A 19,551-nucleotide genomic window follows, 5' to 3' on the forward strand; every position below is an offset into this window, starting at 1 on the left:
AGCTAACTCCAAAATGTTCATTTTTTAGGAAATGAAAACAAAAATGAGAAAAAAAAAGGAGTTAGGAGGTTTAGTTCATCATTGATAAGAACAGCTGAATGGACCTCCAAGCTCACAATGAGGTTGGAGGTCAAAAGGGGGTGGAGCCTGGAGTCAGCAAAACCAGCTAACTCCACCCCCCTTGGGTGGAGTTAGCTGGCTTTTGTCAGAAGCACTTTTTAATACTTTTCATTGGTTCAATATTTTTTTAATCAACATACAGACGTAAAGGGTGTTCAATAGCACTGATTTGAAAAAAAAAAAGTGTACAAAAAGTGTACAGAAAAATGGAGTTAGCTGGTTCCTGCCGGACAGCAACGATATACAATAATATATAAGACGTCATCAACACTAGTATCAATAAAACATATATGTACCGCAAACAAGAGTTTTCTCCAGTGTGGAAAGTTTATTCTCTAGTGTGGATACGCTGGTGTGTCTTCAGGCTACCCGAACAATTAAAACTCTTGTTACAGTGTGTACAGTGGAAACGTTTCTCTCCAGTGTGGATACGCTGGTGTTTCTTCAGGTTACCCGACCGATTAAAACTCTTGTTACAGTGTGTACAGTGGAAAGGTTTCTCTCCAGTGTGGATACGCTGGTGTGTCTTCAGGCTACACGACAGATTAAAACTCTTGTTACAGTGTGTACAGTGGAATGGTTTCTCTCCAGTGTGGATACGATGGTGTTTCTTCAGGTCAGATGACACTGTGAAACTCTTGTTACAATGTTCACAGTGGAAAGGTTTTTCTCCAGTGTGGATATGCTGGTGTCTCTTCAGGTTTTCCGACCGATTAAAACTCTTGTTACAGTGTGTGCAGTGGAAAAGTTTCTCTCCAGTGTGGATACGCTGGTGTGTCTTCAGGCTACCCGACCGATTAAAACTCTTGTTACAGTGTGTACAGTGGAAAGGTTTTTCTCCAGTGTGGATACGCTGGTGTGTCTTCAGGTCAGATGACTGAATGAAACTCTTGGCGCAATATTTACATTGGAAAGGTTTCTCTCCAGTGTGGATACGCTGGTGTGTTTTCAGGCTACCCGACCAATTAAAACTCATGTTACAGTGTGTACAGTGGAAAGGTTTTTCTCCAGTGTGGATACGCTGGTGTTTCTTCAGGGAACCTGACTCACTGAAACACTTGTTACAATGTTCACACTGGAAAGGTTTTTCTCCAGTGTGGATACGCTGGTGTGTCTTCAGGGAACCTGACTGAATGAAACTCTTGTCACAATGTTTACAGTGAAAAGGTTTTTCTCCAGTGTGGATACGCTGGTGTTTCTTCAGGGAACCTGACTCACTGAAACACTTGTTACAATGTCCACACTGGAAAGGTTTTTCTCCAGTGTGGATAGGCTGGCGTGTCTTCAGGGAACCTGAGGGACAGAGGGAAGAGAGAGAGGAGGAGAGACGAGGAGAGGCAGGTTAAAATTAGTACACATACAACTTGAAAGCTTCCATCATCAAATAAGTCAGTTGTTGAGGAGAATTACGGCTCCCCTGTTAATATTTCTGATCTAATTGTATTTTTCATCGACCTCTTTTATTTCAACTACCAGTTTTCCCCACCCCATAAATCCTGTCCCTGTGTTTAACACAGACTGACCTCCACTGGTCTCCTCCCAATCATCGCTGTCTTCAGTGACTTCAGTGTCAGATTCAAGCTCGACTTCAACTTCAGAGCAGTGTGAAGAGATGTCTTCATCATCATCTTCACTTTTCACTGCTAGTAATGTCAACTTTGACCCATCAGGCTCCTCTGGTCTTTGAAGTAGCTCCTCCTGTTCCTCTTTAATCTGTGGAGGCTCTGGTTCCTCCTGGAGCAGACTGGGGCTCCTCTCCAGTTCAGGAGAAACCTCCTCTTTACACACAACCATGTGCAGGATGTCTAGGAGCAGAACAATAACATGATAGTGAATAGTGGATTCCTAAAATGTACATATATTTATCCTTTGTCCGTGTTCCCTGTACAAAGTGAGCTATCACCTAATTTGATTGACCAAACATTGACTAACAGCAGGTTGCTACATGACAAATAATTTTTTTAGCAAGGTTTTAGCAAAATACATATTTTGTCTTTTATGTGTAATTTGAATTTAGATATTTAGTTACTTTACCAAACAATTGAATAATGTTATCACAGCATTTTTTTTATCATTAAATTATGAAACAATATTAAACCATAAAACTTAGTAGTAACTGAGTAGTACAGAGAGACAGACAGGTGAATAAATCAGGCTGTAGGCCAAGCCGTATACGGTATAGAACAGGGTTGATTTCGTCGACTAAAACTATAACGAAAAATGTTCATCGACCACCTTTTTTCACTGACGAAAACTAAACAAAAACTAAATAAGAACTAAGCTATGATGACTAAAACTATGACTAAATATATTGACAATTTTGTCAACAAATAAAAACTAGACTACAATGTTAGTGAGGGACTAGTGTGTGGTGTGATTGTGCTATGCAAGAAAGACTACAGGGTCGATGACGTCACGGGGAGTGCGACCGGCGAGGGCAACACAGCTGTAGTCATCAGGGGGTGAGGGACATGTGTGTGAAGGAGAATAAAAGTTAACCACGTTAATAAGTACAGTTGGACTCACGCGTACGTTATTCAATAACGCGACATGGTGTCAGAAGTCCTGTAGTTAATGTGGAGAGTAAGCTCAGCGAAAAAGATCGTTTGTACTCGTCGGTAAAGAAAGGGGGACAAGATGGATGGAGACGGGGACGGAGCAGCGCCAGCGGCTGCACCAGCGCCGGTGATAGCAGCGGGACCGTGCGCTACGTTCAACATCCAGCCACCGGAGTCCTTTGACTTTTCAAGACCGTAAGAGTGGGACAAATGGATCCGGAGATTTGAAAGATTTCGCCTGGCAAGTAACCTCAATGCAAGCTCTGAAGATAATCAAGTAAACACATTGATTTATTGCATGGGAGATGAGGCGGACGATATTCTCCGTGGGTTAACTCTGACGGCTGAACAAAGACGCACATACCAAGGAGTGCGTGATGGATTACAAGGCTTCTTTGTAGTGAAGAAAAATGTTATCTAAGAGCGTGCTAAATTTAACATGCGCAAGCAGAGAGAAGGGGAGAGTGTGGATGCGTTTGTCACTGCACTATATGCGCTGGCAGAGCAACTTTGGATAAAGCCATAAGAATGGCACGGCAGAGCGAGGAGGTGAAAAGGCAGCAGTCTTCTCTGCGAGGGGACACCAGATCAGAGGCAAGTGATGCAAAATCTGTTGACAGAGTGTTCAAGAGCAACTTCAAATCTGCTAAAAACAAACCTCAATATGCTGATAGCCAAAAGCAAAAGCCACACAGTACTCAGTACAGCAAAGATAAGGGTGCACAGTCACAGTGTCAAAATTGTGGCAACTCTCCATCCCATCCAAAAAGTGATTGTCCTGCCAATGAAGTGAAATGTCATGCATGTGGGAGGAGGGGACACTACAAGCGTGTGTGCAAATCCAAATCTGTGCATGAAGTTGAAGAGGATGGGGATGAGGAGGAAATCTTCCTCGGCAGCGTCACGACAGATGGGGATCCTTGGATGGTCAATATTGACATCCATGAGAGCAGTGTGATGTTCAAAATTGACACAGGTGCCGATGTCACAGTTTTGCCTTACACTGTGTTCTTAAACATATACAGAGACAGTCCACCTATGCTCAGGAAAGCAACAAAGGCACTCCTGGGACCAGGAAGGAGTCCACTCAACGTAGTGGGCGTTGCCAGACTGCTACTGAGGAGAGGTGAGAAGGAAGAGAGGGAGGATGTGTACATTGCTCGTCATGTGCATACTGCCTTGCTGGGGAGATCTGTGAGCTGTAGGCTGGGGCTCGTTGCACGCCTAGACAGTGTCACTATGGAGACATTAAAGGAGAACTACCCAAAATTATGCACAGGGCTCGGAGAGATGCGGCAGCCATATGCCATCAAGCTGAGACCAGGGGCCGAACCGTTTTCACTAAAAACACCAAGGAGGATTCCATTGCCTCTAATGGACAAAGTCAAGCAAGAACTGTCCCTCATGGAACAACTCGAGGTGATAAGCAGAATCGAGGAGCCAACAGACTGGTGTGCTGGCATAGTGGTGGTGCCCAAAAAGACAGGTGCTGTACGCATATGTGTCGATCTCACCAAACTCAACGAGTCAGTGTGTAGGGAGAAGTTCATCCTGCCATCAGTGGAGGAAACACTGGGGATGCTGGCTGGAGCCAGAATTTTTTGTAAGCTGGATGCAAACATGGGGTTTTGGAAAATTCCCCTAACAGCAGATTCAGCAAAACTGACAACTTTCATTACACCCTTCGGGCGCTATTACTTCAGACGACTACCGTTTGGCATAGCATCCGCCCCCGAACAGTTTCAGAACCGGATGGTGACGGAGGTCACAGAAGGAATTGAGGGCGTTGTTTGCCACGTGGACGATGTGCTGGTGTGGGGTCGAACACAAGAGGAGCATGGCGCTCGCCTGCATGCTACGCTGGAAAATATCCAGAAGGCAGGCATCACTCTGAATGTTGATAAGTGCGACCTGTCAAAGTCAGAGGTGACCTTTTTAGGCCACGTGCTCTCCACCAGTGGCATCAGCCCAGACCCGGGAAAAACGGAAGCCGTAAGGAAGATGCAGGAGCCAACAACTGTGACCGAGTTGAGAAGTTTTCTCGGAATGGTAAATCAACTCGGGAAGTTTGTGCCACAGCTGTCCGAGAGAGACAAGCCTCTGCGAGATCTCCTGTCGAAAAAGAACTGCTGGGTGTGGGGCGTCGACCAGGCAAGAGCCTTTCAAGATCTAAAAGATGCACTGACGTCTACACCAGTGTTAGCCATGTACGATCCCAACAGAGAGTGCAAAGTCTCAACAGACGCGTCGTCGTACGGATTGGGAGGCGTACTACTCCAATAATGGGACAAGGAGTGGAGGCCAGTAGCCTACATGTCGCGGTCTCTCACAACAACGGAGCAGAGATACGCACAGGTGGAGAAGGAAGCTTTGGGGCTGACCTGGGCCTGTGAGAGGTTCCGTAACTTCCTTATTGGAAAACATTTCCAGATGGAGACGGACCACAAAACTCTCCTGAGTCTCCTGGGGTCTCAGGCACTGGATGCCCTACCTCCTCGGATCCAATGCTTCAGAATGCGTCTGATGCGCTATTCTTACTCCATCTCTCATGTGCCAGGGAAATGCCTGTGGACAGCTGATACGCTGTCACGAGCTCCTGTGGAGAGAGAAGAGAATCCAGCTGACAAAGAGCGTGGACATGGTACTGGAGAACCTACCTGTGAGCGCTGACTACCTGGAAGAGCTGAGAGAGCAGCTGCGGAGAGACAGTGTGTGTGCACGGGTGATGCAGCTGTGTGCAGAAGGCTGGCTAGCACACGGTTCCAAAGAACCGGCACTCAGGCTGTACAGCGCAGAGCAGGCGTTCCTTACAGTCCAAGATGGTGTCTTGCTGAAGGGACACAGACTTGTCATCCCTTCTACGAGAAATGACGTTCTCGCCAAACTGCACGAAGGACACCAAGGCGTGGTGAAGTGTAGACAGTGGGCGCGACAGTCAGTATGGTGGCCCGGGCTGAGCCAGCAACTGAACGAGTTGGTTCTCAACTGCCAAACATGCTGTAAGGAGAGACAGAACCACAGGGAGCCGCTGATGCCATCGCCATACCCAGGCCGACCATGGGAGAAGTTAGGAGCTGATCTGTTCATGCTTGGGAGCAAGACCTACCTGCTGGTTGTGGACTACATGCCAAGATACGTGGAGATTGCCTTGCTGACCTCCACAAAGTCAAACGATGTAATCCATCACCTGAAATCGATCTATGCTCGTCACAGGATTCCGGATCAGCTCATTTCGAATGGAGGGCCCCAGTTCTCCGGAGCAGCCTTCGCTGCATTTGCAGAGTCCTATGGGTTCCGTCATGTTACCAGTAGCCCAAGATACCCTCAGGGCAACGCCGAAGCCGAACGTGCAGTACAGACTGTGAAGGGTCTCCTGAAGAAAGTGGAGGACCCCTATCTTGCTTTACTCGCTTACAGGGCTACCCCTCTCGACAACGGGTATAGTCCAGCGCAGCTTCTCATGGGGAGGAGGCTCCGCACAACGGTGCCTATTCTTCCTGCCTTGCTAAATCCTGCTCTTCCTGATCGTGAGGCTGTTATGCAGAAAGAAGGGGAGAAGAGGACAAAAGATGCACAGCGCTACAATTTGCAGCATAGGGCACGGAACCTTGACAGACTCAATCCAGGAGAGGACGTGTGGATCAGAGACCAAAGAAAAACTGCAGCTATCATCGAAAGCCACACCACCCCACGATCGTATCTGGTGGAAGGACCCCACGGAACCGTCGTCATCTCATCCCTATGAGGTCCTCGCCGGAGCAGAGTGGCCGTGGTGCAGCGGAGCCGTTCCTGGGAGGCGCTCCAGAACCACCTTCAGCAGAACCACCACAGCAGAGTCTTCCAGAACCGCCATCTACTCCTACTCCTAGAACCAGGTCTGGGAGGGCTGTGGTGAGACCAACTAGGTTGGACTTATAATTTTGTTTTCTAGAGACATTGCAGAGACTCTATTGATAAGTAAAAAATAATAATAAAAAAAAAGACCAAAAGACAAAAACAAGAAAAGAAAACGAATATTGAAATGTGATTGAATATGTTATGTTTATGCATTGTACTGTAAATGTTGAAGTCAGTTGCAGGGCTTAGAAGGAGGACAGTACAGGGTTAGTATAGGATGGATGTTTGAGATATTGATTTTGAAGTGGTTTGTTCTAGCTAAGAGTAAAAAGAAAAAAAAAATGTGTTTGTGTGTGGTACAGGCTCAGATAGGAGCAGACCTTCCAACCACGAGGCAGAATAATCCTCAGTGTCTGTTGAATCAATGGCAGTCTACCCATTGATTCTAAAAAGGGGAGATGTGGTGTGATTGTGCTATGCAAGAAAGACTACAGGGTCGACGGGCGATGACGTCACGGAGTGCGCCATAAAACTCCATTTACATGAATAGATTTTCAACTACGAGCCAAGTTTCAACCAGGTATTGCAGGCTTTCATGGCCAGAGGTGCTTCTGTTTGATGACATCAGCTGTGTCTACTTTTGAACAGATACGACAGAACAGATAACAGTGAATTTAATAGGGTCGCACTCAGAATGACTTCTCCATGTCCATGTTCGTCAGTGTACTTCTGAGTAGGCATACAAAGACTGGATACAGACAAACCCTGTTCTATATGGTCTGGCCTACAGCAACATTGAAAAAACATTTACGATGTAAAGTTATATGCTGCCGTTTTTCTTTTACATTGCATGTTCACATAAGAGGATGTGCTTTTGGATATAATTAGGTAATAACAATAAATGTTTAAAAATATGTATTTTTATTAGTATTAATCTTTTACCCCTTTTTCTCCCCAATTTACTCATTAGACCAATTAATTCCTCACCACACACATTTGTGTGTTTCCACTGCTGTTGTACTGTATCCGAATGACTCAAATGCCAGTAAGGAGCCCCCACCGGGAGGACGTAGCGCCTCCATCCTACTCCTCCCGCCCCAAAACTCCCTGCTGACAGGTGCCGCCCCCAGCCCTTAGGAATACGTGCAGTGATATCACCCTCCCCGCACGGCTTCCCTCCCCCGAACACGGGCCATTTGTGTTCGTATAAAAGCTTGAGAAAGCCGGATGCACCACGGTGGATTCGAACCCACTACCTCCGCGGTGGTGGGCAGGGACTTTACCACTGCGCCACCCGAGCGCCCTAAAAATATATATTTTAAGAGATATTGTAATGATGGAAAAAATTAAAGAAAGAAAGAGAGAGAGCACATGAAACTTACTGAGGTGTGAGTGGTCTTCAGGATCCTCCTGTTTAATAGAAATGTCCCTGGATGAGTCTGGAGAGTTCATCTTCACCTGCAGTCTGGACTCCACACACTGGTCTGAAATGAAGCAAGTGAATAAGGACCTTAATCCAAGACCGGGAACGCATCTGTGTCATTTTAAGATTTCTTTGGCTATTCAAAAATAGCAGATATACAAGCTCACAGAGCTGCACCGAGTGCCACGATACAAGCTTGTAAATCTGCTATTTTTTAAAACAAATCTTGAAAATGTGTGCAAATCTATAATATATATATAATTATTTTTAAGCGAACATTTATAACTCAAATCTTTGCTTCTGGGGATTCTAAAAATGTCAAATGTTTTTTTTTTTTTAAACGTATGTTGCTATAATATGAGGACCACCATGTCAAGGACCACCCAAAAGTATATGTAAATTGTGGACCCCCACCCCATCTCAAATGTTGTTCCAGGGACCCCCAGAAGCAAAGATTTGAGTACAAAATGTATATATGTATTCAAAAATGTGCACCCGATTTCACATTTTTTTTCACCAAAAAATAGCAGATCTACAAGCTTGTATATTGTAAGCTTGTATATCTGCTATTTTTAAATGGCCAAAGAAATACAAAGAATGACACAGATGCGTTCCCGGTCTTAATGGGTTAATAACTGGAGACCCGTGGTGTCAAGAATAACAATAATATTTGCTGAAGGTAAAGGCAAAATAGCCTTATTTTATAGTAACTATTTTGGCCTGATGGTGGCGCCAGAAGAATCAGGTCATTGGGACACTCTGTTAGGATTAATCTTCCAGGGAGCATGCATGCACAGAGGAAGCTTCATGGCAATCTGTCCATTAGATGTATAGACATCTTGTGTGCAAGTGGCTTAAAAGTGGAGTTAAAGGAAAGGCGTTTGAGCACCAAAATCTGTCAGATTAATCCCTGCTGGGTGCATTAAAGCCAAGGACTATTCACTGTAACTGTTGGAAGAAGCTGCATTCAGTCAAAGTTGGCACTGTGTATGTGTAGTGGAAAAGACCATATGATCAGAAACAATCATCCAGACTACGGATTTGCATAAATGAACAATTCTAAATAAAACAGTGTACTGTTCTTGATTTTTTTCTTCATGTATTTGTATTCTTCTTCTTATTTTTTCAATTACTATTTCCTTTCTATCCTATTTAATTTGTATGTTATCTTACTCCACACTGATGAAGCACAATAATTTCACTGCCAATAGTGCAGCTGCCAATAGTATTGTATGTGTATGTGACAATAAACACCTTGAAGCTAGAAAAAAGGGAAGAAACAAAGAGACAGACAGAGAGTGAAACGTACTGAGGTCTGGCTGGTCTTCAGGTTCCTCCTGTTTCACTGAAACGGGTCTGGCTGAGTCTGGAGAGTTCATCTGCAACCTGCAGTCTGGACTCCACAGAGTCTGGAATGAAACAATTAAAATCCCAAAGTTCAGATTTCATTACAAAGACTTTAAGAGAGACTTCTCTTACATTTAACTTCAACAATAACAGACAATAATAAAGGAGTAACATGGTAATCACTTGTCAATTGGGCAAGTAACATTTTCACAGAAAATGTCCTGAATAATATATATATATAATTAATAATATAATATAATTAATATCTTCATGTAATCCTCTCTCTGACAGAAAATGTTCCCTCTTTAAGGCAAGTAGAACGATTTTTTTTCTTTTCAGGAAAATAATTCGAAATGATTTAGTCATGATTTGTACAAATGAAATACTAATAATATTAATATTAATAATACAAACATTGTTTTATTTTTTTTTTCAGGTAAACACTGTTCAGGTTCACTACCATAATAGTGAAATACCCCTTTTCCTTCAGGTCAATTGATGCATTGAATATTGTATTAACGGTTTGCAAAAAAAGCACAGAAAGTACAGTTCTATACTAGCCCTAGAATGTCTGTGATCTTACATACATTTCAAGTATTCCAAATACACAGTCATAGATCGCTCTCGGCTCCCCACTGTGTAGTGCCGATCTGCGCGGCCATAAAAGTGCTCTAAACTCCGTCTGTACTCACCCAATAATTAATTCCTAAGACGTGGAGTCATATTTTGTCCTCTAGTTTCATATCCATGTGAAAGTTCTGCCAGAAAACTGTTGGCAGGTGATGATTCATTACCCCGCAGCAATCACAAGCACCTGTCAATTGTGTGTCCCAAACATTTGTGCGTCCTAAAGGAAGTTACGTATATTCAGTGCTGCAATCATTCCTGGCCCCTCGTGTCGTACAGAAAGACGTCCGTGTGCAGCTCGTGAAAAAGTGGAGATATTTGACTAAACACACGTTTTCTGGCAGAACTTTCACATGGATATGAAACTAGAGGACAAAATATGACTCCACGTCTTAGGAATTAATTATTGGGTGAGTACAGACGGAGTTTAGAGCACTTTTATGGCCGCGCAGATCGGCACTACACAGTGGGGAGCCGAGAGAGATCTATGACTGTGTATTTGGAATACTTGAAATGTATGTAAGATCACAGACATTCTAGGGCTAAGTTCTATACAAGCTCTGCTAAAAGGATTAAAACCCAAGAAAGCGCTATGGCTTGTTTCCATTGGGGTCCTGTGTATTCAATTCATCTACAAATGTAATGAAAGAAAGATATACAATACTATGCAAAAACATCATATGAAGGAGTAGTAAGATTACTACTCCTTTCTCCTTCATGTTATGAAGGAGAAAGGAGTAGTAATCCAAAAGTAAAGTAATCATAATAAAGACAACATTCTTATTTTAAACAACAACAACAAACATACCTTCCTCAGTAATGTATCCTGGTAGAAAACACACTTGAACACCTCTAATGTGGAGTGTACCCACTTGAAGCTAGCTTAGCATTAGCATTAGCCCACCACAACAACAAAGCAAAGTCTTTGAACGTCGTGTGTAAATTTCTCCCGTTTCACAACGTGCCAGCCTGTCACTCTTTACACAGACTGTCGCACAAAGACACACTCAGACAGAAGTTACACAAAGGTTTGTTCACTGCAAACTTATATTATAACACAGACTTTCTCTGTATCACGTTCGTTCGTTCACTCTCTGCTCTGTTTATTTGGCTCTAATGGATGTGTTTCAACCCGGACGAGAGAGAGGGACGGACACGGTCCTCGGCCGTGCCTCTCTCTCGTCCGGGTTGAAACACACACTATTCTGAGTTCCCGCAGAAGCCTCATAAATGCCCAATGAATTAATAATGTAACATGAATTTCAAAGTATATTCTTAAACAAAAACAAACCAAAACATTACAAATGAGTTCATCTTCTGCTGTGTTTCAGTGGTTGAGCTGCTAACAAACGTCCTCCTGCTGCTTAACGACGACACTGTTTAGAAACGACTTGTTTTAGTTGTCTTTGTATTTTAAAGTGTCAACAGTCAGTCAACACACCAGAGTCTGTCTAGACGCCAGTTGGCGTGTTGCTGCCCCCCACTGTTGGTCTCAGGTACTGTCCATTGTTTATATACAGTAACAGTACTATGTGACCTTCCAGACCTGTAGAGACCAGAACATCCATCTAGGAGTGCAACAGTTAATCCAACTATCAATTTAAATGATTACAATTTATTACATGATTATAATTGATTACAAATGTTGGGCATGTCATTATAGGCAAAAATATTGAAAATAGCAGATCTACAAGCTCACAACGCGTCACGGTGCGATGCGTTTTAAGCTTGTAGATCAGATATTATATATCCTGATGGGACAAATGTGGCATCTTTCCACCAGTGTTGCTGCTTGGAGCATACACAAACTCTACAAAGTTGCAGGACTCATGCTTAGGTGCCAGGCACACACCTGTGACTGGCACACACCTGTGACTGGCACACATCTGTGACTGGCACACACCTGCGACTGGCACACATCTGTGACTGGTACACCTGTGACAGGGTACACCTGTGACTGGCACACACCTGTGACTGTTACACCTGTGACAGGGTACACCTGTGACTGGCGCACACCAGGTGACTGGCACACACCTGTGACTGGTACACCTGTGACAGGGTACACCTGTGACTGGCACACACCTGTGATTGGCACACACCTGTGACTGGCGCACACCTGTGACTGGCACACACCTGTGACTGGCACACACCTGTGACAGGGCACACCTGTGACTGGCACACACACACCTTTGACTGGCGCACACCTGTGACTGGCACACAGATGCCAGCACTCCAGACTTTATTATTATTCCACACATCCAAAATGAATTAATGTTAAGTCCTCAAGGCTTATGTTTCACCTTCCTGATAATTATCAATTGGATTTTTAGCATAATAATGAAACATCTCATGCGTGTGTGTGTGTGTGTGTGCGTTTGTGCGCACGCACGCGCTGCGTGCTATATAGACACACATGACCGGAAGCGGAAGGCCTACAAATCCACGCCCACTTTTGAGACAGCACCGCTACTCGAGGTCCGTTAGAACGATGAACTGCAGCTGCCAATGCAATCCCTATGAGAGGATATGAGAGTTAGCCTACTTTTAAAATCATCCTGCATTAACTGAAGACGATATTGATTTAAATAAAAATATGTTTCCAAATGTATGGAGTGTCTTTGTCAACATATCTTCTTGTTTTCTTAATAGTTGATGTGTTTCACATTTGATTTGCCACTTTAACGAGTTACCCATAATGTTAACACAGCAGAGGGTAGACAGCAGACAGACAAGTTGTCGCATTTCAGTGACATCACTGTCTTTATGAGCGCCGACCAGTGGCGTACCCACTGTAGAGGCAGGACAGGCGGTCGCCTGCCCAACTAAGATCTCGCCTCCCCTAAAAAAAACAAATAACCCGAAAATGTCAGTCAACACACCAGAGTCTGTCTAGACGCCAGTTGGCGTGTTGCTGCCCCCCACTGTTGGTCTCAGGTACTGTCCATTGTTTATATACAGTAACAGTACTATGTGACCTTCCAGACCTGTAGAGACCAGAACATCCATCTAGGAGTGCAACAGTTAATCCAACTATCAATTTAAATGATTACAATTTATTACATGATTATAATTGATTACAAATGTTGGGCATGTCATTATAGGCAAAAATATTGAAAATAGCAGATCTACAAGCTCACAACGCGTCACGGTGCGATGCGTTTTAAGCTTGTAGATCAGATATTATATATCCTGAAGGGACAAATGTGGCATCTTTCCACCAGTGTTGCTGCTTGGAGCATACACAAACTCTACAAAGTTGCAGGACTCATGCTTAGGTGCCACGGCACACACCTGTGACTGGCACACACCTGTGACTGGCACACATCTGTGACTGGTACACCTGTGACAGGGTACACCTGTGACTGGCACACACCTGTGACTGTTACACCTGTGACAGGGTACAGCATGTCTGATGTGCAGTACTGTACCTTTAAGACTGAGGGCCCTATCTTGCGTGTCTTATCGCCAGGTCTCAGTCGGTAATGAAGTAAAAACCAGGAATGCAAACAGCCCTGAGGTGAAAAAGGTGACATGTTTATTTTTTTTCGGGTCAAGTGTCACACAATTGCCCTATTTATTTGGATTCGAAACGGCTATTGTAGCTGAAAAGCTACAAGTTTGCATGTCTGAAAAACGCCACCATCATATGCGCAGACATTTTGCGACCTGCACTGAACGGAACGGAAACACTTAAGGGTCAGGCTGACCTAAATCTTTATTAACAGTTTGCAAATAGTACAGTGGTACGATTATACAATCATGCTAAAAGGATAACTCAAAAAGCCCTAAGGGCTTGTTTCCATTGTGGTCCTGTGTATTCAATTCATCGAGACAATTAAAGACATCCAATAATAAGACATCATCAACACTAGTATCAATAAAACACGTATGTATTGTAAACATGGGACATCCGAGCGCTTATTATTATTTGTTATTTTATAATAACACATATGATGGCTGCTGTAAATTAAATTCCCAGGCTGATTTGTGTTTCCAGTCGGCCCCCGCCGGACTCTCAGTGGGCACAACTTTCAACAGGACCGCCTGACCTTTGGGCCCCTGGGCCTGGGTCCAGCATGTCTGCTCAGGGGTCTAACTATTATGTCTGTCTGTCTGTCTGTCTGTCTGTCTGTCTGTCTGTCTGTCTGTCTGTCTGTCTGTCTGTCTGTCTGTCTGTCTGTCTGTCTGTCTGTCTGTCTGTCTGTCTGTCTGTCTGTCTGTCTGTCTTTCTGTCTGTTTCTCTCTCTGGGCCCTATAAAGGGACAGACTGGCTAAACCCACTAATCTGGGATTTAGGACTGTGCAAGGGGCGTACCCCCGCAAAAGTTGCTATTTTGGGACACCTGCCTTACCCGCAAAACACCTGTACTACCCGTTACATTATGCATAGGTGTGGTTTGGGCGTTATTTGGACAATAATAAAACCAATCACCGTGCCAGATGCCATTTCCTTTAAGAGAAGACTGCGCACGCCATTATCCCCAATGCAATCTTACTCTCTCCTCTCTCCCTGTCTGCAGTGTTGCCAGGTCTACTTATTACAAGCCACATTGGGCTTGTTTTTCTATTTTTCAAATTGTCTTCTTTGAATAGACTATCATCTTATATAAACACAATTGACACAAGGAATTGACACTCTCCCTTCTGCTGATTATAGGAACATTATAATCACAGAGATGTGTTGAGAATTGGGTGAGAGTGAGACCTCGAATGTTGTGCCCCTGCACGCCCTGGCTGTCAGTCCATTGCAGGCGCGCCTTACCGAACCAAGTTGGCATTGCGGGTGGTTTTAGATTCCGCTATACACTTTCCCAAACGTGTGTGGGTAAAATAGCAATTTTGGGGATAATGCAACAACACGCCCACGGCTACACCTCCAGGCACAAATAGTGGAGTTGGCATAATGAATAGCGGGTATAGCGGCCGCAAAATAGCGTTTAGGGACAGTGCCAACTCCCTTATCCGTATATCCCGGGTAATGGACAGAAATTCAAGGGTAATGGGCAACAGGTGCGGGTAAAGTAGTGCCAAAATTAGGGGCCTCCAAGGGCGCCGATACTGTGGGTGCCTCGGGGCTAAAGCACCCAGGCGAAATTAAAGTTACAAACCCCCCCCCCACAAAAAAAAATATTCGGTTGGGGGACTCAGTCGGGGCACTAAGGCACGCGTGCGCCAGGTAGCGCACCCAATAGAGCTGACAAATATCGGTGCCCCTGGAGGCCTCTATCTCTCTCTGTGTTTCTCTCTCTCCTAGGCTATATGGAACAGCCTGACCTTTCATATTAGAGCTGCTCAGTCTTTAAATATATTTAATTATATTTGAAGACATCATTGTTTTCTTTGGCCTTTGAGCACAGCTGAGACTAGCTAGTACCCAGGCTACTGTTGTGTGCTGTTTTTGTTTATAATTTTAATTGCATTCCATTTGTTTTCTACTTTGTTGAACTTTATTGTGTTGTGTTTTGTTTGTTGGCCCTTTGTTTGTTAGTATACAGTAGCATTTTGGTTGGCATCTGTCATTTTAAATGTGCTTACACAGTGCTGGCCCTGAGGAATTTGGTGCCATAGGCAGGATTTTACCTGGCACCCCCATCCCATAGCCTATTATGTAATAATACAGTACATAAGGCTATTTCACAAACAGAAATAACTTGGACATTGTGTAAAATACAAAAGCCAAATTACAATTTTGGCATTTAGTAGACACTCTTAATCCAGAGTGATTTATAGTAAGCAACATAAACACAACGTAATACATCAATGTACTATATAGAGATAGTGTAGTGCCTCAGTAACCTAGGAGGTAAACCAATAACCTATCATTCTAAACATTAAAATAATATAAAAACTAATATGTACATTGAAATTATACACACTATTAGGATGCCAGGTCAACAAATTTACCTGGAATCTAATTTACATTTTAACGTTTGCATTAGACAGCATGGTTGTCAAGGCTAGAAAATTGAAAACAAAACTATTATGTATCAATATGAAGGAATTCGCATTGGTCGTTATCTAAGTAGATACTAGCAAGGTGTTTCATTATCTCCTGTCATGCATGCACATGCATGCATGCATGCATGCATAGAGAGAGAGAGAGAGAGAGAGAGAGAGAGAGAGAGAGAGAGAGAGAGAGAGAGAGAGAGAGAGACAATGGGAGGCAACACACTGGAGTTAAAAGACCTCTGACAGTGTTATGTCAAAGAAATGTAACTTATGCTGCACCTCTTTGCCATTCACATGGCACGTGGCTGTTGCATGTGCCTGCATGTTCGGGTACAGTATGTTATACTGTGCTGTACCATTGCAATTAATAAACAGGTTTCTGCACATCTATGGATGAACGCAGCACTCTTTACATGATCTGGAATGCATCCCTTTAACAATACAGGTCTTGAGACACTTCATGATACATCTATTTTGTGAAAATGGGGAACTTGCATTTTAAGGTTTGATTGGTTATAATATTCTATTAGGCAAAAAATGTAAACAGCACAATTACGTTTATAATGCTTTGTCTAAAAGGTCCTTCCAAAAAAGTCCTTGTTTCCATTGGGGTCCTTGGTATTCAATTCATAGACATATATAGTAGCAGCCAAACAGTTCAATTATCAACACAAAAATACAGGAAAAAAAATAACACTATAGAACTATAGACCTCCAGAAAGGTATCTGCATTAAACCCATCCTTAGTAACAGGAGCAGTGGGCGCTACGGAGGCAGTGCCTCGGGGAGCAGTTTGGGCTTTAAGTGTATTGCTCAGGGACACCTCGACACATTTCTGAGGCCTGTAATCCAACCTGAGACCTCTGGTAGAGGCAGGCTCTCTAACCATTCAGCTATGGCCCCTGTGTGCCTCATATGTTTGGAATGATTTGGTGTGTGTGTGTGTGTGTGTGTGTGTGTGTGTGTGTGTGTGTGTGTGTGTGTGCGTGTGCGTGTGCGTGTGTGTGTGCGTGTGCGTGCGTGCGTGCGTGCGTGTGTGGGTGTGTTTGCATGACAATGTATGAACAAACATTGTTCATAACTAAAATATATTGGCAACCACAAGTCGTACGTCAGACCTGTCTGGTGGCTGAATATTTGTAATACCATTCTTAACTATAAAGGACGGTTCTCAAACTCAGACTGCATTGAACTTTTACTGGAGCTGAACACACACTCAGCACACTCAGAAGTCCTTTGATCTGAAAAACAAGGTGCAACTCAAAGACTTCAAAATGATACTCGTTGCAGTTATGCTACTGGCTGTAACAGTCACACTCTGCTTCTCGTTGTGATCTCAACCTGCTTCTGGACTCTGATGTAGATCTCTATCTACCCCACTGCTACACCTGTCAAGGTCTACCGTGACATGGACACAGATGGAGGGAAGTGGACAGTCATCCAGAGAAGATTGGATGGCGATTATTTACCAAGAACAAAAGGTGCCAGCTGAGGGTGGACATGGAAGACTTTGAGGGAAACACAGCCTTTTGCTCCACTTTCTTTGTGGGTTCTGAGGCTGATGCCTACGTAAAAGCTGCTGTGGTTGCTGGCTGCACGAATGGATGAGCAGGGGACCCACTCACTGGCATATCACAATGGACAGAAATTCTCAACCTTTGACAAAGATCAGGACAAGAGCTGTGCAGAAGAGGGTAGCACGGGGCCGCCCGGAAACCGAAGATCCGAGAGCCGAACCGAGAAGCGAGCCGGATCAGTTCCAATTGCCACGAGTCTCGGTCGGATCCATTTGAAATGGACGGATCCGTACTGACCCACGAAGACCTGTCAACCAGCTTTTATTATTAATATTATTATTATTATTATTATTACCCTAATCTCTTTAACCTTCGATTTTAAAATGAGACATATGCGTTGTAATTACGCATCCAAATCCATATCGTCTGTTCTCGCATATTGAATGAGCCCCGTTTAATGTTAACAGCTGATTGAAACGCAGCCAATCTCGAGCGCACTGCGCTGCTGCTGAAGTGAAACACCATGGAGTTTTTTAAGCAGGTGAAACAAAAGCTACAAAAGCCACCCGGAAGATGCCACCGGGAAGATGCAAGTTGGAACGTCATCTGTGTGGAGCATGTTTATGGACATTATCTGCTGGGACGGGCGGTATAAAGTCGGTGAAGTTTTTTCTCTGTGTGTCTGAAACACAGAGCAGAACGCACGCAACACAGCTTGTCTGCAGTTGTGATACTGTAAACTTTAAAGTAACTAAGTACATTTACTCAAGTACTGTACTCAAGTAAACTTTGAATTCCGGATTTTTACTACATTTACATTGCAGTATTGATACTTTTTACTTTAGTAAAACATTGAGTACTTTTTCCACCACTGCTCGTCTGTGATTACTCTGTTGGGGCGGAGGGAGCAGGAGCACGACAGGAGGTGACTGACACACATGGCTAATATGGATACCACAGTGATTTGTAGCAATACATGAGCTCCGGGTCCAGTACGGGTCTGGAGACCCGTTTGGACCGGGTCTTATACATTTGAATTGTCCTTTTGTTTGTTTCCGACCGGGTCCAGTTTGCCTCAGTCCCGTTTCGGGACGGGTCCACTTACACCTTTGGGGGACAACACCATTTTGCAGCAGGTGTTATCTGGCACAGCTGGAAGGAATATCATTACTCCCTGAAAGCCGTCGGAATGAAGATCATGTTTCTTAAACATGTTTAGGTTTAGGATACATTTTTGAAATATAAAACACATGATGCAATATTTACTCTCAATCTTTTCTCTTCGAGAATGTTAATCTAATCTAATCTAATCTTAATCTAATGTAATATAATCTTGATCTAGTAAGTCTAACCATATCAATCATGCATGTCACTGTATAATGTTAATGGTGCATCATACCTTTGGGGAGAACACCTCATTGTTGAACATCTATTATACACCTGAGAGAGTGATGATGACTCCCTGAAAGCTGTAGCGATGAAAATGTATATATAATTTTACACTTTTCATGGTTTGAAATAGTTTTTCTTTTTGGGACTCTTGATAATGTTTCACCCATTCAATCCGGGGACGCATCTCTGTCATTTTAGATTTCTTTGGCTATTTTTGAAAAATTGTGAAATTGTGTGCACATCTTTGAATATATATTTTTTAAAGCAAACATTTGTAACTCAAATCTTTGCTTCTGCAGGTCCCTGGAACAAAATATTTCACAAATGTTCGCTTTAAACAAGTCTGTCTCATATTATTACAATGGTGACCTGTCATGGTTCTCATGGGTATTTGTAACGATAACCCTTTAGTTTGAAGGTGTTGGAAAGTAACATATCGTTTCACTGTCATATTCCTATGAATGAAGAGATGTATGCAAAGACAAACATGATTTGTACTTTGATTCATCAATCAGATATAAAACTGCACTTCATTGCTTTATGTCTTTTAAACATTTGTAGAAAGGGAAAGATCGAATATCTAGTTTGGATGTTCAAGCTCTCAGTCATTATAGTCCATGAGCCAGAGCCCCAAAATTGAGCAATGATTATCGAAAGAGTGGGCAAAACCAAACCTATATTAAATTGTTCATAGGGTCAATACGAGTAAATCAATATATGATAACCTCTCCACAGGAGCAGCTTTTTCATAGTTATCACACATTTTGTTATTTTCCCCATA

The 19,551-nt window shown here is 43.4% G+C and overlaps 1 protein-coding gene across 2 annotated transcripts; it reads right to left on the bottom strand.

Annotated features, from left to right (window-relative positions):
- Positions 1 to 293: 293 nt before the first annotated feature.
- On the bottom strand, positions 294 to 11,005 carry LOC308098210 (uncharacterized protein). Of its 2 annotated transcripts, none has more exons than XM_080446470.1 (5): positions 10,721 to 11,005; positions 9,248 to 9,347; positions 7,898 to 7,999; positions 1,644 to 1,925; positions 294 to 1,329 (listed from the first exon to the last, which is right to left on the bottom strand). In XM_080446470.1, the coding sequence occupies exons 2-5, from the start codon at positions 9,315 to 9,317 to the stop codon at positions 449 to 451; spliced, it is 1,335 nt and encodes a 444-aa protein (XP_080302596.1). In that variant the 5' UTR covers positions 9,318 to 9,347; positions 10,721 to 11,005; the 3' UTR covers positions 294 to 448. The 2 variants fall into 2 exon arrangements, with proteins under 2 accessions (XP_080302596.1, XP_080302595.1); XM_080446469.1 differs by having other exon boundaries at positions 294 to 1,413.
- Between the last annotated feature and the right edge of the window lie 8,546 nt (positions 11,006 to 19,551).

Source organism: Gymnoscopelus braueri (genome assembly GCF_963280865.1).
Source record: "Gymnoscopelus braueri genome assembly, chromosome: 13".
Classification (NCBI taxonomy): Eukaryota; Metazoa; Chordata; class Actinopteri; order Myctophiformes; family Myctophidae; genus Gymnoscopelus; species Gymnoscopelus braueri.

Bases quoted from the DNA above. Each gene is read 5' to 3' on its own strand.
- LOC308098210 (XM_080446469.1), bottom strand. From the start codon at position 9,317: ATGAACTCTCCAGACTCAGCCAGACCCGTTTCAGTGAAACAGGAGGAA. The intron at 1,926-7,897 runs GTAAGTTTCATG...TTCTGCTCCTAG, and splicing joins TGAAGACCACTCACACCTCA to ACATCCTGCACATGGTTGTG. The intron at 1,414-1,643 runs GTCAGTCTGTGT...TCTGTCCCTCAG, and splicing joins TTGGGAGGAGACCAGTGGAG to GTTCCCTGAAGACACGCCAG.